This window comes from Hemitrygon akajei, chromosome 29 (assembly GCF_048418815.1).
Source record: "Hemitrygon akajei chromosome 29, sHemAka1.3, whole genome shotgun sequence".
NCBI lineage: Eukaryota > Metazoa > Chordata > Chondrichthyes > Myliobatiformes > Dasyatidae > Hemitrygon > Hemitrygon akajei.
This window is the reverse complement of record NC_133152.1, coordinates 21,753,030-21,779,101: the sequence shown is the minus strand read 5'-3', so window position 1 is coordinate 21,779,101 and position 26,072 is coordinate 21,753,030. Positions and strand designations below refer to the sequence as shown.

At 39.7% G+C, this 26,072-nt stretch overlaps 1 protein-coding gene across 2 annotated transcripts in view; it reads left to right on the top strand.

The window, feature by feature from the left end:
• Positions 1–26,072, top strand: part of atp13a2 (ATPase cation transporting 13A2) — a 119,524-nt gene that overhangs the window by 48,051 nt on the left and 45,401 nt on the right. For both annotated transcript variants that reach the window (XM_073031816.1, XM_073031817.1), the window contains exons 5-10: positions 92–200; positions 4,233–4,312; positions 7,982–8,056; positions 17,532–17,601; positions 18,694–18,828; positions 24,397–24,463. In XM_073031816.1, coding sequence (XP_072887917.1) covers positions 92–200; positions 4,233–4,312; positions 7,982–8,056; positions 17,532–17,601; positions 18,694–18,828; positions 24,397–24,463 — 536 coding nt within the window. The remainder of the gene's footprint in view (positions 1–91; positions 201–4,232; positions 4,313–7,981; positions 8,057–17,531; positions 17,602–18,693; positions 18,829–24,396; positions 24,464–26,072) is intronic.

Sequence of the window (26,072 nt, the reverse complement as noted above, 5' to 3'; positions counted from 1 at the left end):
CTAAACACTTGTCAATTTCAGGTTGAATGAATTTTTTGGACATGTACCACCTTACACTCACACTTTGGTTTCCTGTGCCTCTATTTTGTAGTTTTCCCCAATCAATTGAAGCTAGTGAAGATGATAATCAAGTTACTATGGCCATAGGATTGCTTGAAGATGATTGGAGAGAGACAGTTCAACTACACAAGCAGGAGGAGGTAAGAGATCATTTACTGTGGTATGTTATTAACCATATAGTCAAAGTGCATTTGCCAGTTAGCAGTACTGTTCCCAATAAACTGGTTCTAACTAATTCAGCCTCTAATTCAGCATTCAGGGAAGATGAGAAATAGGAAAAAAACATTACACCTGATAAAGAGAAGTGAGGACTGGAGAGAAACAAAAATGGACGGTAAGAGCTTCTGTGTAGGTGTATAAAAAAGCTACAAAGGAAAATACAGCTCTCTTACAGACAGTAATGGGTTAAAGTTTTTTTAAAAGAAGGGAACTTGCAGAACAGTGGGAAAAATACTTTGCATCCATTTCCATGGAAGAGACAAATAATTGGCAGTAATACTAGAAAACCAGGTGTCTAGAGAACTGTCAATAAAGATTTGAATGAAATTAGCAAAAAAAACTAGTAAAGTTATTGACACCAAAGGTGATAGCCCCAAAGGACCAAATAATCTACATCACAAGTCTTTGAAAGAGGTAACTGTCAAGATAGTGGAGGTATTGTGTTTCATCTTTCAACGTTTTGAGGCTGTTCCTATAAGTAGTGAATGTCATTCCACTATTAAAAGAAAATAAAATGGAACTATCTGATCTGTTAACCTAATATCAGTAGTAGGGAAAAGATCTCACAACAGAACACTTAAGTATTAGAGTTATATGAGGGAAATCATGTTTGATTCTGTTGGAGTTCTTTGAATCACTTGTGGAACAGATAAGGGAAATTCAGTAGATGTGGTGCATTTAGATTTTTGGAAAGCTTTTGATCAGATCTACATAGGAAGGTAGTTATAGTAGGAATTGTATATTAGCATAGATTGAGAATCAGTAGAATGAGGACTGTAAGTAAGTAGGACTCTTTCAGATGGGCGAATTGACTAGTGGAGTACTGCTGGTTTCAGAGCTTCAGTCCCAGCCATTCACAATCTATATTGAGTGTTAGGTCTAGGCAACTGTTTGTCAAAATACGTACAAGTTTGTTGGATGGCATTGTGAGAAGGAAGGGAGATGTCGAAAGACTTGATAGAGTATAAAAAGCTGAATGACTTGATAAGAACATAGCAGACAGAATGTAATGTGGCATATGTGATTTCGGACACCTGCACAAAATATAAAAGGCGAGTTTTTTTTTTAATGATGATAAGTTGGGAAATGTTGGCGTTCAAAGGGACCTGTGTATCCTTGCACACAAGTCACTGAAAGCTAACAGTTTTAAAGATAAATGGCATATTGATCTTAGTTCCATGAGGCTTTGAGTAAAGATAATATGCTGTAGTTATAAATGACATAGTGAGACTGCACCATGAATACTGAACAGTTTTAGTGTCATTACTTAAACAAAAAGGTTGCACACCATAAAAGGCTTCTGCTTAAGATTCATTAGACTGCTTTCTGGGCAGGCAGCTCAGCAGAGATTGACTACACAAATGAGAGGTGATATTGAATTTACAGACTTGGTACAAGGGCTTGACAGTGTACGTGCTGAGAGGATTGTTCCCCTGCCCAAGCAGTCTAGAATCATGAATAAGGTCAAATTTTTGCCATCAGTGGGCAGTGCATCTTTTGTCTACTGAGGCTTAGCCACTGAGTTGTATAAAGCAGATTGATAAATTTCTGGACTTTAAGGGATAAAGGAAATCTGCCAACTGGGCTGAAAGAGCCAGATGGCCTACTTGTATCTCCCAGTGTTATGGATTTGAGATTTCAGGTGATTTTGTTCCCTGATTTGCTAATTCTGAGAATATGATCATTGAAACCAAAGCTAGCTTTTGTTGCTTAGATCTAGCTCTCTCTGAGAGGACAATGGTAGTGAGCAAGGAACAGCAAATAATGTCTGATTAATCTTGGGGGACTTTAAAGGGTAGTGACGTTAACAAACGAGAAAATCTGCAGATGCTGCAAATCTGAGCAACACACACAAAATGCTGGAGGAACTCAGCAGGCCAGGAAGCATCTGTTGAAAAGAGTGCATTTCTGCCCATCTTTGCAGGTGGTGGAAATTGTGGTTTTGATGGTTACTGTTGTAAAAATCCTGTTGAGTTGTCGTGTTGCACTGTTGATGGTACACCCTTTAGCTGTGACACACTGGTGGTGCAGAGTAAATGTTTAAAGACTTGCATGGTCTGTTATTCAAGACCACTGATGTGTTCTGAATGGTGAATGTTGCGGGGCATTACATTCATCCAGGCAGGTGGAAGGTATCTTCTTTTACCCTAGATTTGTGCTTTGTGAAGACTGTGGGGAATTGAGGTGATGATTCTTTACAGAATGCTCAGCTTCTGACCGGCTTTTGTTGCTAAAGTATTAATGTGAATAATTTGGCCAGTGATTATACCAAGATCATTGCAGTTGAATATTGTTGAATGGAATGCCCTCAACTATAAATATCACTTTATCTTCACTGGAAGTGCTTAGCATTGCCGATAAATGCCGATGTTGGAATAATTATAGTCATCTATGAAACACCATCGATGCTTCCAACTATGAGGTTCCCAGATAACAGAACCAACTTGTGATTTCATTCCTTTTGCGGAGCAAGTAAACTGCAGTTTGGTTGACTGGATGGATGGGTAATTTCTGTCGCCCTTTCCATCTGTGGAAGAGCCTGCAATTCCTCTACTGGCTAACTCACCATCTAAGAACCCACATAGTGGAAGCCTCAATCTCAAAAGGTTGTCTAAAAAGCAGATAGTGTAATATGTCTATAATACATCCAAATATTAGGGCCAACAATTATCACAGCAGATAGTACAAAGAAAAATTAACGTCAATACAATACGCGTGCACATTATTGGCAAAATACAACTTACTTCTTATCCTCTATGCTGGATTCAGCAGTCAGTACTCTGATTCCTGACTATATTCAATGATTCCCTAGGTCCCAGGGACTGAGTGTGTAGAAAATTGTTTTAACTGAGGTTTAGATTTCATTGAGGGTCTGAGTTGTGGAGTGAGAGGCAGTCAGCTTTGGACTGGTTTATCCATGCTTCTCATTACTCTCCTCTGGCACGTTTGTTCTTCCTCTGAGCTCCTACAGTATCTGATGCAAAGAAAACACTATTGTTTTAAATTTGAAGCCAAATAGATTTAAACAATAGCAAATACCAACATTGTCTGCAATGGGCATATCCTCATAATGAATAAACTAGACCTGGACTCTCAGCTCTGGAAGCCAGCATAATTATTTTCTCATTTCCCATTCATTGTTAATAAATTGCTGAATTAGAGCCATTCTCTAACTTGATTACAATTGCTATTCCGTCTACCTAGGGAGTGTAAACTTAGTAGGAAGTATACTAAACCCCTTGATAATGAACCACAGGATTGTCAGTGGTGATGCAAAATTAATTTGGAGTGTTCAGAAGATATGCAGACATCTGATGATATAGGATTGGAAGAAGTTGAGTGGGTAGCTGGTAGATGCAACTCTGTTGACTGAATTGAACAGGATGACAATTTCAAAGTTGCATCATTATATTTTATAAAGGCCAAAAGTTTTCTATTGGAATACTCAAGAATATTGGTATTCTATTGTTTTAAACATATGAATTAAAACCATGTTAACTTTTTTTTTAGAAAAAACACTGAACAGCTCTACAAGCATTCGAAGTATAAAGTATATTTTTAAAAGAAGGGCCAAAGTTGTCCACTTCGCTTCCTTTCTTAACTTAAGTCTAATTAAAAAAGTTTGAAGGGAGCTGACATGATTGCAATTCATGTGAATTTGAAAGATTCACACGATTGAGGTGGTTTTGAACTTTGATACATCTAGAGAGTGGAATTGTGTTTTCTAAGCCACTTTTTTGATGCATTTCAAAATTAAATTTTATTGATCCCAATAAACAGCTGTTGTGGAAGTTAAAACAACAATGGGCATCCTTTCCCATCCAGTGCCAACACTCACTCAGCTCCCAGTAAGTAGCCTCATTTGGATAGCATGGTATTGTTGTGATCAGGGTTGCTTATAGTTTGAGCCAATGTCATGTTCTAATCTACACAAATTATGTTTTCCTTAAAAGAAAAGTGTGATTCGATACTACACATTTGAGGGTTTACGTTACATTTGGATCGATAAAAAAGGAAGATTCTGCAAGCTCAGGTGAGTGAACTTGTCTTAGGAACACCCGGCGTTCCTCTGTCTATTTATTTAGAGATACAGTGTGGAACAGGCTGTTCTGGTCCATTGAGCTTCACTGGCCTTCAACCCACTGATTTAACCCTAGCCTAATCACAGGACAATTTACACTGACCAGTTAGCCTACTAGCCAGTTCATCTTTGGAATGTGGGAGGAGCCGGAACCCCCAGAGGAAACCAACTCGCTCACTGGAAAGCTGTACAACCTTCTTACAGAGGACCCTGGAATTGAACTCTTAACTGTGATGCCCCAGCCACAATAGCATCCACTGTAACACTGACCACTACGTTACTGTTATTTGAAAAGCATTGGACTGAGTGACAACAGATCTGTCAGACTGATATCATGCTTGGGATAGAAAAATCATTGCAAAGACTCTTGTGAAACAATGTAAATCATTTTGAAAGCTGGATTAAAGATGGTCAGCATTGTGATGGTCAGAGAAGGTTGTGTCAGGTTAAGAAATGAATCTATTGAGAGAAAATTCGAAGTAAATTTATCAAATTGCATTTACTGTATGTCACCATATGCAGTCCTGAGATTCATTTTCTTGTAAGCATACTCAATAAATCCATAATAGAGTAATTACCATAATAGAATCAATGAAAAATCACACTTAATGGGCATTCAGCCAGTGTGCAAAAGGCAATGAATTTGCAAATAAAAAAGAAAGAAATAATATAAAAAGTAAATAATAAACATCGAGAACATGAGATGAAGAGTGAGTCCATAGTTTATGGGAACACTTCAAGGATGGGGCAAGTTAAATTGAGTGAAGTTGTCCTCTTTGGTGCAAGAGTCTGATGGTTGAGGGGTAATAATTGTTCCTGAGCTTGGTGGTGTGAGTCTTGATGATGCTGTACCACCTTCCTGATGGCAGCAGCAAGAAGAGAGCATATCCTGGTTGATGGGGGTCCTTGATGATGGATGCTGTTTTCCTTCAATAGTGTTTCATGTAGATGTGTTCTGTGGTGGAGAGGGCTTTATCTGTGCCATATCCACTTTTTTTTTGTGGCATTTTCTGTTCGAATGCATTGGTGTTTCCATACCAGGCTGTAGTGCAGCCAGTCAATATACTCTCCACTACATATCTATAGAAGTTTGTCAATGTTTTAGATGTCATGCAGAATCTTTGCAAACTCCATGCTTTCTTCATAATTGCACTTTTGTGTTGGGCCCAGGACAGGTTCTCCGAAATAATAACACTGAAGAATTAAAATTTGCTGACCCCTCCGATCTTCCGATGAGTTCATGGACCTTCTAGTTTCCTCCTGAAGTCAATAATCAGCTTCTTGGTCTTGCTGACATTGAGTAAGAAGTTGTTAATGGCACTCTGTCTTCTATATGCTAATTTTGTCACCATCTTTAATTCAGCCTCTGACAGTGGTGTCGTCACCACTGGCATTGAATATGGCGTTGGAGTTGTGCTTAGCTACACAATCATAAGTGTAAAGTGATTAGAGCGGGGACTAAGCACATAACCTTGTTGTGCACCTGCTCTGATGAAGATCATGGAGGAAATGTTGTTGCAAAATCGAACTGAGTTGGACTGCAAGTGAGGAAATTGGGGATCTAATTACACAGAGGTATTGAGACCAAGATGTCGAAGCTTAATGATTAGTTTTGAGAGGATGATGGAATTGAATGCCAAGCCGTAGTCGATAATGAGCACCCTGATGTATGCACCTTACCGTCCAGCTGTTCCAGGGTTGAGTGAAGAGACAATGAGAAGTTCTGAACATACCACATTTGACAAATATTGAATCTCTGGACTTGATAAAATTATGCATGTTAAACTACTTGAACAATTAAAATTCAAACTTGCTTCAGCAGCAGGAAGAAAGAGACAATTATCACCTGGTGTTTTAATGAGTAGGAATGCATTTGCAGTGGGATTTCACAGGGCTTAGTTCTAGTTTGCAGATGATATAAAATTGAATTTGTGTGACAATGCATGAATATAAATAGTAAAAAAGCATATTGGTTTATTGGTAGTGCTATAGATTATAATAATAATATAAGATCATGCATGAAGGTATATATAAAAATATATTGTACAGTAGAATCTAGTCTAAAAGAAGCATGGCAAGGAAACCTCCAGCCATGGTTTTTCCCTCTGCCCATTTATAAACTTTCAGCATTCTTCAAGGATCTCCTCTCATTTTCTCATCTCCATCTTGTTCTGCTGTTGGCTGTTTGCATCCACATGTGGGGTCAGCTTCAGAATTAGCTTGAGTTCTTTATCTCTCCCTGGGCCATATACTATCCCTTTGCTTATCTAATAGGTAGAATGCAAAATTCTTCAATAAAGCATGAAGGCTAAAGCTGTTGTTTATATGCCAGGCTGTAAATTGTGTACTCTTGCTGCTGATTACATCCTTTGCCTAATCAGTATTTCAGGCTGTTTGCATAATTACCACTCTTTTTGATCTTGAACTAAGTTTTCTCATTTCCATATTTTTGTGTGGCTTGCCTGTCATTTTAATGCGTGAGGAAACTTACGTGGGGAGAACATGTACACTCCATGCAGACTGAGCTAAGCTCAAGAGTCAAATTGGGTTGCTGAACTGTGTTACCAAGTGTTCTGCACTGTGAAAACTAATTACTTCTATTTCCAATGTCTGCCATTTACACCATTACTTTATCTTTCATTAAAGTGTATTTAATATGCTGTATGTAACTTTCAACTGGTATTATGGTTGATTATCAACCATGCCTACCCAATTTCTTTCCAAGTACAGCTCCAATAACATATTTGAGTTTGCTGACAACACCACTGTTGTTGGCCAAATCTAAGATGGTGATGAATCAGCAAATAGAAGGGAGATTGAAAATCTGGTTTAATGATGCCTCAACAACAATGTCTCATTCACTGCCAACCAAACCAAAGAACTGATTATTGACTACAGGAGGAAGAAAAAAAGATCCATGTGCCTGTTTAATTAGGGGCTGGAGGTGGAAAGTGTTAGTAACTTTTACATCTACGAGGAACGCTGCCACAAGAAAGCAACATCTTCATCAACAACCCTCACCATACAGGCCATCCTCTCTTTTCACTGCTGCCATTGGGGAGTGGGTACAGGAACCTTGGGTACTGTATCACCAGGTTCAGGAACAGCCATTACCTTTCAACCATCAGGCTCCTGAATCAGCTTGGATAACTTCACTCACCTCAACTCTGAACTGATTCCTCAACATATAGACTAATTTTCGAGCACTCTGCAACTCGTTCTCAGTATTATTTTACTTATTTACAGTTTGTTGTCTTATGCTCATTGGCAGCTGTGCCAGTCTTTGTAGTTTTTCATTTATTTTGTTGTATTTCTCTGTTCTACTTTGAATGCCTGCAAGAGAATGAACCTCTGCATAGTATATGGTGACATTTTCATACTTTGATAATAAATTTATTTTGAACCTGCTGAAATCCTATGCCTCACTGTTCCACTTATTCAAGATCCCCTTCCTTGCTTGACCCCCATTGCTTGATGGTGCACCAACATTTGAAATTTTATGTTCTTATTAAATTCCCCTCACATAGTCTGTATCCATTTTCCTATGTTAATTTTTTTTGTACAAATGCAAGTTTTTGCCCTGTGTGTGGTTTGTAACATGGTGAGTTTTTCTTATTTCAGTGATCTTGATGAACTGACGTGTGAAGACATCCATAAACAACAGAAAGGACTCAGCGGACACTGCCAAAATTCGAAGTAAGTCCTTGGCTGAAAATAGAAATTCTGGGTTTCTAATAGGTGATGTTTTGCTAAAATATTATTGGAAATAAGCAGTTGGTAAATCTCCAAGGAGGTGCATAACCTTGAGTTCAAGCTTAGTAACAAAGGATTTTGTTGCAGATTAAGGGGTATCTTGCAAGTTATACAAAAGATGTCTTTGCAAGCTAAATTTCTACAACGCCTTTGGCCCTTGCAGCCTATTTCAAGCATGCTACCAACTTAAAGTAATCCTCTCTGCCTGCACGTGATCTGAATCCCTTCATTCATGCCTGTCATTATCTGTTTAAGTGCCTCTTAAATGTTGCTATTTTATCTGCTTCCACCGCTTCCCCAGCAGCATGTTCGAAGCACTTTCCACTCTATGTAAAAAAAATCTTGCCTTGTAAACCTCTTTTAAATTCATCAAAGTGATGCCCTCTAGTATTTGACATTTCTACTTAGAGGAAAAAATTCTGACTATCTACCCTATTTATGGCTCTCCTAATTTTATATTCTTCTGTCAGGTCACCCTCTCAGCCTCCGACATTCCAGAATAAACAATCCAAGCTTTTCTTGTAGCTAGTATTCACTCCAGGCTATATCCTGATTGTTGTGTTTTGTAACTCCTAAACATAAAACTAATTGAAAGAAAACACAGAGCTGGGGATAAATTGTGTACGTTTCCTTTTTACTTTTAGCGCGGCAAGCACATATGAAGTGGTGATGTAATGACTTATCCCTTTGACATACAGTACTTTTACATATAACCCATAATGAATTGCTTAAACAACAAAGAATGCTTAATCAAACAATATATTTACAATATTACTTAAATATTACTGAGATATTAAATACACACTTCTCCCTGCTTAGCTATAAACTCCAACTCAATATAGAATGCACTTCAACTTTGTGTGTGTGTGTGTGTGTATATATGTGCGTGTATGTATATATGCGCGCGCATATGCACACATACATATACAACTACAACCACACGTAACTACTAAACAGACATCCACAGCCTGCAAGAAGTGGCAGCTTTCCTCTCTAACAATTGACTCTTCTCTCCTCAACTGATCAATGTGTCGTCTCCAGACAGCATCAGATACAATTTCCACTGTGAAGGAGAAGGCTCCAATTCATCCACCAAGATCATATCCCAGTACCCACTTTTGATCAATTCTGTGATCCCTCACCAGGACTATTTGTCCAGGAGTGAAACATCAAACCTCCTTTTATGAGGAGCACTCTATTTGTCACAGCTGTTCGTTTGTCCTGCATGCTCCTCCTGAGATTGTGTTTGAGGAAATCCAAGCATGCACGAAAGGGAAGTCGCAGAAACGGCATAGCTGGTGATTTTCAAGGAGAAAATTAGCGAGCTTCTGATTTAGTGTCAGTGTAGTGGGTTTTGCTGACATTGCTTGCAGTTTGTTCTTTGGACGCTGGTCAAACCTTCCCACAAATCTGTTTGTAGTTGGGTGGTATTGTGCTTATGTAATATATCTTATTCCATTAATTTTCAGGAGTGACTGAAATTGTTCTGCAAAAATCTGGTTCATTGTCACTGACTAAGTGCTCTGGATCACCAGTCCTTGAGAGGAGGCTACCCAACATATCAGCAGTGGTGAGGGTGTAGTGGAGGCCATTGGAAACACTTCTGGCCAGTGGTAGCTGCATCCACTACTACTAAGAAATTTGTGCCTATGAATGGTCCAGCAAAATCCTCATGAATCCTCTGCCAGAGCAATGTATGCCACTTTTAAGGATGGAAAGGCGTTCTCTTGGTATCTTCTTGATATGCTGGCATCCTGAACAGTGTTTGGCATTCTGCTTGATCTGCTAATTTATTCGCAGGCCTGCGAATGCTTTCATTTTGACCATGCTTTGATGACAGGCATTTAACTCCTCCAACACTTTAGTTCTCAGCTTGGATTGTACAATTCTCAATCTCCACATAAGGCAGCCTCCGTCCATGGCAAGTTCATCTCGGCACTGGTAAAACTGGAGTTTCTGCTGCACATTCCAGCCATTTTACCTGACACAATGTGGGTTCTTTTCTGGTTTCTCTTTGAAACATCTCTGGCGCAATAGGGAGACTTTTGATTTGTATGAGGGAGAATGCATCAAGAGGGTTGTCCTCTTTTGTAAATTTTCAGACGTTTCCTTTTCCATGGGTAAACAGGACAATCCATCAGTATTATCTCGATTAGTTGTCCTCTTAAATTCTATCATGTACTTATGTCCTGCAAGAAACAGAGCCCATCTCTGCATTTGCGCTGATGCTGTTAGTGGAACACCCTTCTGTGGATTGGAAGATGGACACTAGTGGTTGATGATAAGTAATGAGAGTGTCAACCAGAATTTGAAATGTTTTATACTCCAAACCAGACTCAAGGCCTCTCTGTCAAAATGTGCATAATTTTTCTGTGCACTGATACGGGAATGCAATACAAAGGCTTTTGGGGCAATCACTTCCATCAGTCATAACATGTGACATGACTGCACTTATACCCATAAGGCAAGGGTATTACAGGCAAGCTTCACTGGATGATATGGATACTGACGTCATTATTTTCTTTACCTTTTTGAAAACCAACTCACATTGCTTTGTTCATTGCCATTTCTTCCTGATCTGTAGGTAATGCGTTCTAGGGGTGGAGCACAGTAGCCAGATTTGGCAAGAATCTCTTATAATAATTGACAGATAGTAAAAAAGGACTGCAACTGTAACATATCATTTGGCTTGGAGCATCCATCACTCCTTGAATTTTTCCCGCACACTTGTGCATCAATGATGTGACTACAGCAAGTGTTGTTTGGTTTAAGGAATTCACACTTGTTGCATCATGCTCTGAGCCCATCATCCTGTAATCTTTTTAACACTGTCTTGTGACTTAGTACAGTAGGCATTCCTTGTCATCCTCATCGGTAACGATGATGCCATCCAGATAACACTGAGTGCCTGGGCAACCTTGCAGCCCTTGTTCCATAGCTTTCTGCCAGAGTGCAGGTGCAGATGCTACTCCAAAAATAAGGCCATTATAGCGATAAAACCCTTTGTGACTGTTTATGGTATAAACCATATGGATCTTCATCAATAGGTAGGCCTCAACTAAGTCCACTTTGTTTAAGTGTTTCTCTTCAGAGAGGTTGGCAAAGACATCCTCTATCCTGGGCAGAGGCTATTGATCTACTTTCAGTTCTGGGTTAATGGCGACCGTAGAATCACCACAGATCCTGACAGAGCCATTCTTCTTTCCTACTGGGACCATTGGCATTGCCCATAGGCTCCAATCAACCTTGGAAAGAATTCCTTTTGCCTCCAAAAGATCTAGCTCACTGGTTACTTTATCACGGATGGCATAAGGAACCAGATGGGTTTTGTAAAACTTGGCTATAGCATTTTTTTTAACATTATTTTACCCTTGATATATTTGAGTTTTCCAGTGCCGTTCCTGAGCACTGCCGTGGCAACATCCAGCCCCTTAATTTGTTTTCAATTGACTATTGCAGGGTATGTGGCATGCAAGTAGTGGATGAATCGCCAAACGAGTTGTATCTCAGACACTTGCCTTCCCACAATGCTGGCTCTCCTGTTTTTCCCATATACAAGCACAATTTGGCTAGCTGGTTGCTCTATTTCAAGGGTACTAATGTCATTCCCGCAGGAGTGATCTTTTCTCCAGTATAAGTTCGTTCTTTGATATCTGCAGGCTTCAGTTCAGTGTCTTTGAAATGTGATTCAAACTCATTTTGTGGAATGACTGAAGCAGTTGAGCCAGGGCCCGATTCCATTTTAATTAATTTGTCATTCGCTTCTGCCCTAAGCCATATTGTTTGTCTGTTGTTAGTTTTCACATTGTAAATCTCAAGATTACCCTGTGTCATTCTCATCACTATCCGGTTTTTCATCGCTTTTTTCACATGCAGATTGATGATCTGTTTGAAACTGCAACTTGACTTTTTATCTTTTTCTCTTCCTTGTGCTGTCCATTTATTTTTGTCTGCCCAACTGTTGTGATGGAAAAGAACTGGTTCTTTGAGTCTCAACAGTAGAGGCCTGGACACACACAGTTTTAATAATAAGGAATTTATTTACAAGGGGAAGTCGGGTCAACACAAGCAACTACAATGTTCTAACAAAAAAACATTTAGGGTTAACACGAGGGGAAGGTCGGGTCGGTTGTACAATACACAGAAAGAAGTGTGGGGACAGGGTACAGTTACACATGCAAAGAACAAGGGGAAAGCACTACGACAGCTATCCCCCTTGACCTTGGATAGCTGCGGCTCCCTTACCAGGACAAACGATAAACCTTCCCAAACATAAATCAATGCACTTAACTTCAATGAGGTGGTCTGTAAGTGAGACCGAGCCAGGCACATGTCTCACCTTTTATAGCATGGGGCTCGGCGAGATGATCCAGTTAAGATGACCAATAATTTAGGTGTGCATTGATTAGTTGGGAGGGACCAAATGTTGATTGGCATGTGGTGTGTCCTCCGACCAGCCAGGTGGCGGTGCGTCTGTCACGTGGCCGGTATCTCTGGATACACCAACATGTTCCTTGTATGTGTCCTACTTTGTTGAATTTTTTGCAAGTTTCACATTTAAATTTGCATTGGTCTGGTGTATGAGAGTCCCTCCCACAATGGTAATACAATTTGTTTCCTCAGGCCGCTTTCTGCTTAGGCGCTTCAATTTTGCTAACATTCAGTCTCACTCCTAATTGTGTCTCTACTGTTTCCATTAATACAGCAATTTCAATTGCTCTTTTAAATGTGAGTTGCGGTTTAGTTAAGAGCAGTTTTTGAATATTTTCTTGTAAGATTCCATAAACTAAATGATCTCTAAGCCCACCACTGCACTCACAGTGCTCAGATAATTACTTCAATTCAGCCACGTACGCTGATATTGTCTCCTCTTCCTTTTGATTCTGCTTATGAAACCTAAACTGCTCTTATTTCAACAATGGTTTTGGTTTTTAATGTTCCCACGTGACTTTAATGACAGCAACAAAGCTCATTTTGGCTGATTTGGTTGGAACAATTAAACTACAAGCAAACGGTATGCTTTTTCACCCAATACATGCAGCAAAACTGGCACTTGCTTTTCATTGGCTATTTTATTTGCTTCAAAATACTGTTCAATTTGTTCAGTATACAATATCCAGTTATCTTCTGTGTAATCAAACACATCTATCTTTCTAAAGTAGCTAGCCACTTCTGTTCTTTTAAAAATGTATTTATAATTAGTATTACCCAGTACTTACTGGTTATGTACTTGTGAATTTTTCCATTTTCTGCCTTTTGTGAACAAATGTCTTTCTCTTCTTGCGAAGAAAAAAAAGTGCACCAATTTTTTTAAAAAAGCTGGAACATTTTGCTGTGCTTTTTAAAAAAAAAAACTAATGTCTAGCTGCTCTTCCACAGGTAGGTGGTCATCTCAGGTTTGTTTAAAACTTCCTCATTGCCACTGTTATGTTTTGTAACTCCAAAACATAAAACTAATTGAAAGAAAATGTGGAGCTAGGAATTTGTGTCTTCATTTAATTTTTACTTTAAGTGAGGTGTACACTTATGGACATGGTGGTGTAATGATGTATGCCATTCATGTACTTTTCCATATAGCCAGTAATGTATTACTTAAATAATGAGTACATAATCAAACAACATATTTACAATATTACTCATATTACCAAAATATTAACTATGCAACACTGCTGAACCTTTTCTGCACCTTCCCCAAAGCCTCTATATCCTTCCTGTAATGGGATTGCACCCAATTTGCCTCTGTACATCAGTGCTCCTAAAGTCCTATCATTCATTTTATGCTTCCTTCTTGTATTTCATGTACTGAACCATAAGCATCAAGGAATGCTAACATTACTGTTTTGTGATTTTCAGCAGTCTTTGCAAAGGGTGGAAGATACATTTCCAAAAGATCAATTGCTCAATCATCATCTAGTATTAAGTAACTTGGAATAAGCCAAATTAATTCTATTATGCTATAATTCCATACTTGTTCTTTTTCAACTACAATTGCCTGCTTGTTCTGCACATCCTTTGATACATTACCCAACTGAAATTAATCTAACTCAGCTATGAAAATTCCATTTGATTCTTTGAAGTACTGCATTTGATTTCTTCCCTGTACTATAGCACAGTAAATAAGCCAGGATTCCAATACATAGTCATTGCTTAACACACTCAGCTTGAAAATATATGACATGACCTCTTTCACTTCAAATGGTAGTGCATCCAGTTTCAGTGGCCAATCCCACTAATGGTGTAATTGTTCATCCTTTACGTCTTTCTTATAATTGCAAGTCCCAGTTAGATATTAAGAACAGCAAGTCTACCTCACTAGCGACTTGTCAATAGCAAATGAGCTCCACGGCATGAGCTTATGTCGTCGCCTGCTACAGCTACCCAGAAGAGACGTGGTCAGAAGAGATGCACAAGGAAGCAGAAGCAAAGAAAGTGCACTGGTATTCATGTGAGACTAAAGGCAAAGCCTTGCAGGCCAGTTGTGCCCTCAATTCTGCTTTCAAACATTTGATTGCTAGAAAATAAACTAGATAAACCAAATCAGCATGAGATGAAGCATAGCTGTACCCTCAACATGACAGAAATATAGCTCCAGGGTACTGCCCCTAAACCAGCCATCCAGCTTAGAGTATTTAATCTCTTTTCAGGCTGTCAGAATTTCTGATATCTCTGGCAGGACTTGCGTTGGAGGTATATGTATCTACAGTATGTTGACAAGAACTGGTGCGTAAATGCTTTGGTAGTGATGACCCACTGTTCACCTATGGTAGAGTTCTTAATGGGCTTCACTGAGCGATTTTCATTGCTATCGTGATTGTGGCTGTATTCGTTTCCCCCACTGTCCTAATGCTGAGGAAGTGCTACATGAGCTCTACAGCACTATCAGTGACTTACAAATCACACACCTTGATGGTTTCTTTATTGTTGCTAACAGCTTCAACCACGCTAACATAAAATTGGTCCTGCCTAAATTGTATCAGAATGTTAACTTTCCTACCGGAGAACACATTAGACCTGGTTTGTGCCATTATCTCTGGTGCATACGAAGCTGCTTCCTACCCTCACCTTGGATTCTCTGTTAATTCCTGCATGCTGCCACTGGTTAAATGAATTACACCAGCTGAACGGGAGATAAAGGCCGGGCCGGAAGGAGCAACCTCAGTAATGTGACCTGTTTTGAAAACGCGGACTGGAACGTGTTCAGGGAGACAGCTGACTACGACCATCACGTTAACATAGATGAATATGTGAGATCTGTGACTGGATTGAGAAATGCATTGAGGACGTCACCATTATTAAACACATTGATGTGAAGGCAAATCAGAATTTGTGGCTGACAGCAAGAGGTCCGGACACAACTGAATGATCAGGATGCTGCCTTCAGATTGGAAGATAAGACGGCTCTCAGGTCAGCAAGAGCTGTGCTTTCCTGCGTCATTAAGAAGGCAAAACTGGATTATTCAGAGAATATACAGCCACTTCTGTAAAACCAGAGATATGAGGCGCATTTGGCAGCATATTCAGACAATAACAGACTACATGTTCACCCTATGTGCCAATGACAGTGATGCTTCTCTTCCTGAAAGGCTGAATGTCTTTTACACTGGTTTGATGCATGGAATGATATGCCGGCAAGGAAGGCCCTCCTTCCCTCTCCACCCCCTCCCCCCTGAGGAGTAGGAACTCTGGTTGTAGCTGATGTGAGGAAGATTCTAGCTAGGGGTCAAGCCATGTAAAGTTATGGGGCTTGATAATGTTCTTGGTCAGGTGCTGGGGGACTCTCCAGCCCAAATAATGGAGGTCCTAACAACCATCTTCAACATCTCTCTGGAATTGTCCACTGTCCCCTCAGGCTTCAAGGTGGCCACCATCATCCCGGTGTCCAAGAAAGCAACCAGCCTCAACGACACTGTCCAGTGGCACTGACCGCAACAATAATGAAGTGTTTTGAGTGGCTGGTTCTGGATTGCATTAATTCCCATCTTCTTGCCACATTGGACCCTTTCCAGTTTGCTTATTGCTCAAATTGCACTCTTCCATCATGTCCCACCTGGAAAATGGTGCCTCATATGCCAGGGTGCTGTTTATTGACCAGCTCAGCATTTAACTTGGATCATCCTTCAGAAGCTGGTGGGTAAACTGCCCTCGTTGGGTCTCAACACTTCTCCCTGTAACTGGATCCCCGACTTCTAGATGGAAAGACCACAGTCAGTGTGTGTTGGCAAAAACATCTCTAGCTCTATCAGGCTGAGTACTGGTGCTCCCTAGGGCTGCGTGCTCAGCCTGCTGCTGTTCACACTGCTAATGCATGACTGCACTACTCAATCTAGTTCAAACAGAATCATCAAGTTTGCTGATGATACAACAGTGAGTTATATGCCTCATTGACAAAGGTGATGAGACAGCATACAGAGAGGAGGTGGAGCATCTGGTAGAATGGTGTGAGGGCAATAACTTGAGCTTCAACATGGACAAGACCAAAGAGATGATTGTGAACTTTAGGAAAGTTCAAGCTGACCAGTCCTCACTCCACATATGCAGCTTCTCCATCTAGAGAGTTAGTAGCACCAAGTTTCTGGGAGTTCTGGGACCACCCTCAACACCACCTCTTTGTTCAAGAAAGCTCAGCAGCATCTCCACTTCCTGAGGGGATTGAGGTGAGTGAGGCTCCCACCTCCCGCCTCCCCACCCACCCCCATTCTAACCAATTTTTACAGGAGCAAGATCGAGATTTTCCTGACCAGCTGCATCACCATCTGGTTTGGGAATTTCCAGGCATCTGACCACAAGCCCCGACAAAGGATTGTAAGGACTGCTGAGAGAATCATCGGGGTCACTCTTTTACTCATCAGAGATTTTTATCAGGAGCGCTGTGTAAACAGGGCCCTTAGCATCGTCAATGATCCCTTCTATCTGTCCAACAATCTCTGACGCCCTTTCATCAGGCAAGAGGTTAATAACTATTATAATGGAAAACAGATTCTTACCCCAGGCCATAAGACTACTGAACCTCCTGACACCACCCAGGTCTTGTCAAGTATGAAGTGTCATCAGCGTTATGCTGTTTACTTTTTAAACTTGTGTCATAAATGCACCTTATTTTTTGTTAATTTACCTGTGATAATATCACTTTATGTGTCACGTATGTGAGTTATATGCACTGTGTTGTGCACCTTGGTCCAGAGGAACATTGTTTCATTTGCCAGTATACACGTATGGTTGAATGACAACTGAACTTGAGCTTGATATGTGTCAGTAAAGGACGAGAACAGGTTAGACTTGAATATGATGTGCTTCTTGGATGTTCAGTATTCAGACTTGCAGGTAGTCTAAATACTTGAGAGGACCATTGCTCCAAAAAGCTGCCTTGACAAAAGTTGGGCTCTTTTGGATTGCTATAATTTATTTGTTTTACTTGCAGAAGGCAGGTGTATGGACCAAACGTGATTGAGGTGCTTGTAAAATCATACTTCACATTATTAGTTGAAGAGGTGAGTTGATGTGGTCCTGTTTTTCTTTCCATTGCAGTAGGTGGTTTTGTTTTTAGATGAAAATGAATTGAAATGAAAATGAATTTAAAATGAACATCTTAATCATTGACAGAATATCTGCAGGTGCTGGAAATCAAAGTAACACACACAAAATGTTGGGGGAACTCAGCAGGCCAGGCAGCATCCTGATGAAGGGTCTCTGCCTGAAATGTCGGCTGTTTACTCTTTTCCATAGGTGCTGTATTTTGTGTGTATTATCTTGATCACTGTGCTGTGGTGTGCTGATGTATGAAATTAGAGTTCAAAGACTGACTGAATGTCAGGAGATGAGTGATCCAGAGTGCATTCTTGCAGTTGTAACTATATTCAGATGATGATTTTGCACAACAGAGGAGCAGTAAAAACAGCCAAGTTTCCACTATTGTAGAAGTTAGTTGTTGGTTGTAAAGAGAGAAGTAACCTCCTACTGTTAGGTATTCTTTCCCATTAAATGGGGAGACAAAAACGTTCAGCGGAGAAGTGAAAATGCACACTCAAAGGTAAGTGCTTCATTTTAATGTGAGAAACTATGGTTTCTTTCATCCATATAGCTTGGGCCAAATACATGAATAATACTTGAGTGTCATACAGACTGTACCTGAGAATGAACAGGAAGAGTCCTAATCGGTGTTGTGTTATATGATCTTGATTTGTATGACACTAGGTCAACTAAATGACCTTTGATACTCTTGCAATAGAGAAAGCACAGTATTGCTACATTTGGTCATTCTCCCTGTACATTCTGTGGTTGCTTGTATATGGACGTACCAAGAAGAGGTTGAATGCAGGTGTCTCAGTAAATGACCCAGCAGATACTTAACAGTCCCGATAAACCATATGGTGTAGGTACTTGAGAGTAAATAAAATGCACTCTAATTTGGCATTTTGAGTGGTGGAAGTAAGGGGGAAAATAATGAGCAGAGATAAAAGTGATGGTGAATGGGAGCTCAGCCCTATCAACCTATCAGAGTGATGCAATTTTGTTCTCTATTTCTAATTGTGATGTGGTTTTCAGTTCTAAATTTGATGATGAACTTTTGTTTTCTCTTCCAGGTCCTGAATCCTTTCTACATTTTTCAGATTTTCAGTATTGTACTCTGGATTACTGAGGAGTATTATTACTATGCAGCGTGTATCCTATTTATCTCTGTTATATCCATTAGTATATCCCTCTACCAGACGCACAAGGTACATCATTAAAGAGCAAATAACAAGTTGCCATAGTATGGAGGACCTAAAGCTCTGTTGCTGGAAGTCTACATGTTGTTTTAAACTTGAAACAAAAAAAAATTGTTACACTGGCAAATAACATCTTGTGAATTTCAACCAAATTATCAAATATTTTGAGTATTTTTTGCAGTCCATTAATCCAAATTAATTAACTTACTTGTGCATTTTGTGAGGTATTGTGCATGAAAATGAAGTGTTTACTATTTGCAGGTGAATTATACATGGTAAATGTACAAGTTTGTATTGTGTGCAGTGAAAGGAAAAATATACCTGGTTCTTAGATTCCAAGTTCCACAAATTGCAAAATACTGTCAGCATGTTGTTTCCTTATGCAGTCAGATGTTTTGAGTCAATTTAGGGTAAGAATTGGACTTGTATTAAAAGCAACTAAATGCAAACTGCTTGCATAGAGCAGGTAAAGAATAAATTTAGGGAAGGAAATTCAATCTTTCTGTTCTCCTTCAACAGTAATTAGAATAAATCGCCTTGAAACATGTAGAAAATGGGAGTGGGATAGCAATAAGATGCCTCTGCCACATTGTAGTCTACACTGTATATTAAATAATTCTGGACCATCTCCCTTTAATCACAATTCCAGGTTAAAAGCATTAGGTGATGTTTCCTAGCTTGTTGAAACGTCCACAGAAATATGGATGTGGTTATGTGGTTATAAATGAAATCAACTGTTTAAAGTAATCCAAGAGATTGAGGGTTTTGATATTGTACTAAATCTTTATTGCAGTTGCATTTTCTTGAGTCAGCTGTTACTATTAATTAGTGGTGCAATGAATGCAATGAACAGAGTATACCCTATAAGTGCTTCTAGGAGATAGCCCCAGCCTGTGTGGAACTGGCTGAAGTTAGTCAGCTATCACATTTGGGGCAGGGAAGGGAAATATGCCAGAGTGCCTTTTTTATCACTACTTGGTGATGATCATGGGAGTGTATGAATGTCATATGATATCCTTTACCAATTAATAACATCCAAATAAATTTCTATTAAGCTTGTGGATTGCCCAAGTGTGTTCTTTGGAATCCCAAGAACGCACAAGCATTCGAAAAGGGGAATGCAAAATAAGAGGGGAGAGTCGCAGCACTGATTAGGGAGAAAATTATGACAATACTTCAAGAGGATGAACTGGTAGCATCATACAATGAGACCATATAGATAGAATTTAGGAATAAGAGAGAGGCCAATCATATTGCTGGGTCATACTATAGGGCTGCCAACGAGTAGTGGGAATTAGAGGAAGATGGGTGTGACGTCTGGAGTGAGGATTTCTCATCTGCAACAGAAGATGGTGAGTTAAATGGATAATCTGAAGCACGAGGAGGAGATGTTAAATGTCATGCGATAGATAAGGTTTGATAAACCCGCGAGACCAGCTAAGATTTATCCCAGGGTACGTAGAACATAGAACAGTACAGCACAGGAACAGTCCCTTCAGCCCACAATGTTGTGCAGAACCAAATGTATTAGTAATCACATGGTCAACTAAACTAATCCCTTCTTTCCTACACAGTGTCCATATCCTTCTATTTTCCTCATTCATATACCTACCTAAATGTCTCAAAAGTCTGTAATGTTTCTGCCCCTCCCACCACCCCAGGCACCTGCCACTCTGGGAGGCAACACACCACCCTAGCATCTCTTTCTCGACCACAGAAACTCCTGTCCATCACCCTATAGAGTGCCCCATCATTATCGCTGTGCCTCAGAGCCAGCCACAGTGCCCCAGGCTTTGTTGCTGCTGCTGTGCCCTGATAGGTCATTTCCAGTGTGCCCCCCTCACCCAGCAGTATCAAAAGTGGTATACTTGTTACTGAGGGAATGCCACGGCGGAACCGTGTACTGACTGCTTACTCCCCGTACTACTCCTGGTGGTCACGCATCTACTATCTGAAGCCTGTGCTTTGAGTTTGACCACCTCAGTAAGAGTTCTATCTTGAGGTTTTCAGTATCCCAAATGGTCCTGAGTACTTCCAGCTCCAGTTCACTGACCTTGTCAGTTGGGGTTTGAAGTTGGGTGCTCTCCTGCAGCTGTAGTCATCAGGGATACGGTCAGATACCCTGAAATCCCACATCTCACAGGAGGAGCATTCCAATGCATTAGCCATCGTGCCTACACTGAACTAAGACTAAGGATTTACAGACAATTTTAAAAACACTCACCTGTTCTTGCCTGTGCCCTCTCTCTGAATTCTTTGAGTTTCACACCCACCTACGTCACTTACTCAGCCTCTTCTTGTGAACTTGTTGTACCTTTAGTTCCAACTTCTCAAGTTCAAGTTCCACAATCAAAACAAATGACTTAGTACCCTTAATCTCTGCCTGTTTTCGATGAAGCCTGTTGACCAAAGTCTGACTACTCTTAACCATATAACAACAATCACAGCACGGAAACAGGCCATCTCGGCCCTCCTAGTCCGTGCCGAACTCTTAATCTCACCTAGTCCCACCTACCCGCACTCAGCCCATAACCCTCCACTCCTTTTCTGTCCATATACCTATCCAATTTTACCTTAAATGACACAACTGAACTTGCCTCTACTACGTCTACAGGAAGCTCATTCCACACAGCTATCACTCTCTGAGTAAAGAAATACCCCCTCGTGTTTCCCTTAAACTTTTGCCCCCTAACTCTCAAATCATGTCCTCTCGTTTGAATCTCCCCTACTCTCAATGGAAACAGCCTATTCACGTCAACTCTATCTATCCCTCTCAAAATTTTAAATACCTCGATCAAATCCCCCCTCAACCTTCTACGCTCCAATGAATAGAACCTAACTTGTTCACCCTTTCTCTGTAACTTAAGTGCTGAAACCCAGGTAACATCCTAGTAAATCGTCTCTGCACTCTCTCTAATTTATTGATATCTTTCCTATAATTTGGTGACCAGAACTGTACACAATATTCCAAATTTGGCCTTACCAATGCCTTGTACAATTTTAACATTACATCCCAACTTCTGTACTCAATGCTCTGATTTATAAAGGCCAGCGTTCCAAAAGCCTTCTTCACCACCCTATCTACATGAGACTCCACCTTCAGGGAACTATGCACTGTTATTCCTAGATCTCTCTGTTCCACTGCATTCCTCAATGCCCTACCATTTACCCTGTATGTTCTATTTGGATTATTCCTGCCAAAATGTAGAACCTCACACTTCTCAGCATTAAACTCCATCTGCCAACGTTCAGCCCATTCTTCTAACCAGCATAAATCTCCCTGCAAGCTTTGAAAACCCACCTCATTATCCACAACACCTCCTACCTTAGTATCATCGGCATACTTACTAATCCAATTTACCACCCCATCATCCAGATCATTTATGTATATTACAAACAACATTGGGCCCAAAACAGATCCCTGAGGCACTCCGCTAGTCACCGGCCTCCATCCCGATAAACAATTATCCACCACTACTCTCTGGCATCTCCCATCTAGCCACTGTTGAATCCATTTTATTACTCCAGCATTAATACCTAACGACTGAACCTTCTTAACTAACTTTCCATGTGGAACTTTGTCAAAGGCCTTGCTGAAGTCCATATAGACTACATCCACTGCCTTACCCTCGTCAATATTCCTCGTAACTTCTTCAAAAAATTCAATAAGGTTTGTCAAACATGACCTTCCACGCACAAATCCATGCTGGCTACTCCTAATCAGATCCTGTCTATCCAGATAATTATAAATACTATCTCTAAGAATACTTTCCATTAATTTACCCACCACTGATGTCAAACTGACAGGTCTATAATTGCTAGGCTTACTTCTAGAACCCTTTTTAAACAATGGAACCACATGAGCAATACGCCAATCCTCCGGCACAATCCCCGTTTCTAATGACATCTGAAAGATCTCCGTCAGAGCTCCTGCTATCTCTACACAAACTTCCCTCAAGGTCCTGGGGAATATCCTGTCAGGATCCGGAGATTTATCCACTTTTAAATTTCTTAAAAGTGCCAGTACTTCCACCTCTTTAATTGTCATAGGTTCCATAACTTCCTTACTTGTTTCCCACACCTTACACAATTCAATATCCTTCTCCTTAGTGAATACCGAAGAGAAGAAATGTTTCAAAATCTCTCCCATCTCCCTCGGCTCCACACATAGCTGACCACCCTGATTCTCTAAGGGACCAATTTTATCCCTCATTATCCTCTTGCTTTTAATATAACTGTAGAAACCTTTCGGATTTACTTCCACCTTATTTGCCAAACCAAACTCGTATCTTCTTTTAGCTTTTCTAATCTCTTTCTTAAGATTCCTTTTACATTCTTTATATTCCTCGAGCAATTCCTTTACTCCATGCTGCCTATATCTATTGTAGACATCCCTCTTTTTCCGAACCAAGTTTCTAATATCCCTTGAAAACCATGGCGCTTTCAAACCTTTAACCTTTCCTTTCAACCTAACAGGAACATAAAGATTCTGTACCCTCATAATTTCACCCTTAAATGACCTCCATTTCTCTATTACATCCTTCCCATAAAACAACTTGACCCAATCCACTCTCTCTAAATCCCTTCGCATCTCCTCAAAGTTAGCCTTTCCCTGAGCCTCTCCCACAATGGCCCCTCCTCTTACACCTCCCTTTTTATTGACTCAAAAAAAACTCACTCTCGACAAGACTTGTTCTTTTCAATGGCACCCACCCTGTAATGGTGCCGCTCTCACTTGCTACTTCAAAGATTGCTATGGGAAACAAAGGAGGAGATTCATTTTTACATCTTTATCAGCAATAGATGAGGTGCCAGAGGATTGGAGGAGAGTTAATGTTATTTTAATTAATAAAGGATAACTACAGCCCTGTGAGCCTTGGATGTTAAATATCAATCTTCTTTTTCTGGTACAAAATTTGATCGTCAGATATGAAATCCCAGTAAAAACAATGGTGATCAGCAGATTTTTGCAATTGTAGAAGTCAGTGAATATTCTCTTAAATTTTATGTTAAAAACTGGAGTATATTAATTACTGATTTGGAAATCACATGACATAAGACAGTAATTCATTTTACAACATCAGAGTCAACTCGTTTTTATTTGGGATTGTTGGTTAAAGGTTCCTCCCTCCCTGGTTATCACCTACATCCTATTTCATGAAACCATTAAACTTTCACAGTAGTCATTCAAAACAAGACTAGCTATAATAGTGCTTTAGTCACATGAGCCATTTTTGAAGGACTTAGGTAATTCAATGTATATACACATTCCCTAGGTAAACATCTTGCTTCTACTCAGTAATAAAAAAACCTCATTATCATCATAAAACATCTATGCATAACTGAGTAGATGCTTTAAAAAAAGTTTAAAGTGCATATGTTCCCATGGTGTGGTTGAGTGCTGAGATGATTGTCCAATAATGATGACTATTATATTTCTAATTTACTAATCAGTAGTAGATTTGGTTCTGGTGTAGATGTATTGTACATTGTGATTCTTTAATGTGGTTATTAAGCTGTGAAAGTGAAGAATTTCATGACAGAACACTGATTTGTATCTGCTTTCTTTGTATACAGCAAAGTGTAACATTACGGAATATGGTAAAGTTGACTCTTAATGTACGTGTCCATAGAGATACTGGAGGTAAGTGGTTGATACTAATTTTCTTATTATCAAATAGAACAGTATGGACTATTTGCATAATTTGTAATTGTGTAAAAGTGCTTTTCATGAAACAGCAAGTGAAGTTGAGGCAATTAGTGGGCGTTCTATCACAGTGACTTACTGGATAAGATGCTGTACAATTTAACATTGAACTTTAGAAAGAAAGGAGTTCTACTCCTTTAAGTTCTACTCCTCTACTCCTTTAACTGCTCCAGTATCAGTTGGAGTGTAAGATGGATGCAAACAATGTTTAACCTCTGATTTTAATTAGACCACAGCCAGTCAATATATTTTGTAAGTCATTTGTAGAACACCTTCTATAACCTTGAGATATCACAAAACAGCTGCTGAAAATTTTGTACAGTTTAAATATAGTGAAAATAGAACCAATGATATTATCCTCCTTGATTGAGCAACCTGCCAGTAATTATTGGGGCAAAATTGGCTCTGAGCCAATTGAAGGGTTATTGAAGGGTTGTGAAAACATTTGTGAATTTTAAATCTCAGTAAAAGACAGCAGCTGTAGAAGTTGAGAGGGTAAATAACAAGCGTGACAACCAAATCTGTTATTAAATGGCAGAGAGCTTGTCTTCTGTAGAAAGAATAATTGACCCAGTCCTTAGCAGCTGTCACCAACTGATTATTTTCAAGAATGTATTTGCACATGCATCTGCTCTGAAGTCTTTGTCTTCAATCTTGTTCACAAACTGCATCCCTTCTTCCTTGGCTTCATCCCTCCCATACTTTGGCTTTGCTCCAAAACTGAATCAAGTTGTCATGATCTTGCTGTTACTTTTGAATTGAACCTCCTGCCTAATTATTTACTGAAGTTATCTCTCTCCTCTGCCTCAGCTCAAGTGGTGCTGCAGCATTTATGCATACCACTGGATTCGTTATTCCAAAGTGCTCCTTGCCGTCCTCCTTCATTTAATGAGATTATTCTGATTTCTCATTCAACCAAAGTCCTGTTAACCCATGATTTCTTTGTTCATCGAAGTGTGGCATCTTTTCAGTTACATTGGTTTAAAAAAAGAATGAAAATTGTCTTAAGTCCTTCATGATTCCACCTTTCCCTATACCTATAACCATCTCCAACCCTGAACCCCTCCAAAATGTCTGTCATTGTGTTCAGAGGTGTACCATCTTGATTCTGCTGCCAAAGTCTGAAGCTAGGAGTTCGTTCCCTAAACCTCTTCACAACTTTTGCTTTTAGATAGTCCTTAAACACGACCTTAAAGACTATCATCTTTACTATCTCCTTATATGTCTCAGAGCTGAGTTTGTTCTGTTTGTTAACACTCCAGTGAAATATCTGATGAATTTTCTGCTCTGTTAATGTTACAATGTAAGTAGTTCTCTTACTGGTTTTCCTGTTCTGATTTGCCAAATTGTGAGCTGTTTTCAGAGTTGGAGCACAAACCGTTTATCCTTTCCTATGTTGCCTGTAAATGGAATGGAAGTTAGGAATAAGAATAATAGTTGATATTGGTTTGAGGTTATTACTGATATTTATAAATAGTGCAAAAGAAGTATGGTGAGGTTGTGTCCTGTGCCATCAGATTTTTGGACGGTCTTTGAACACAATCTT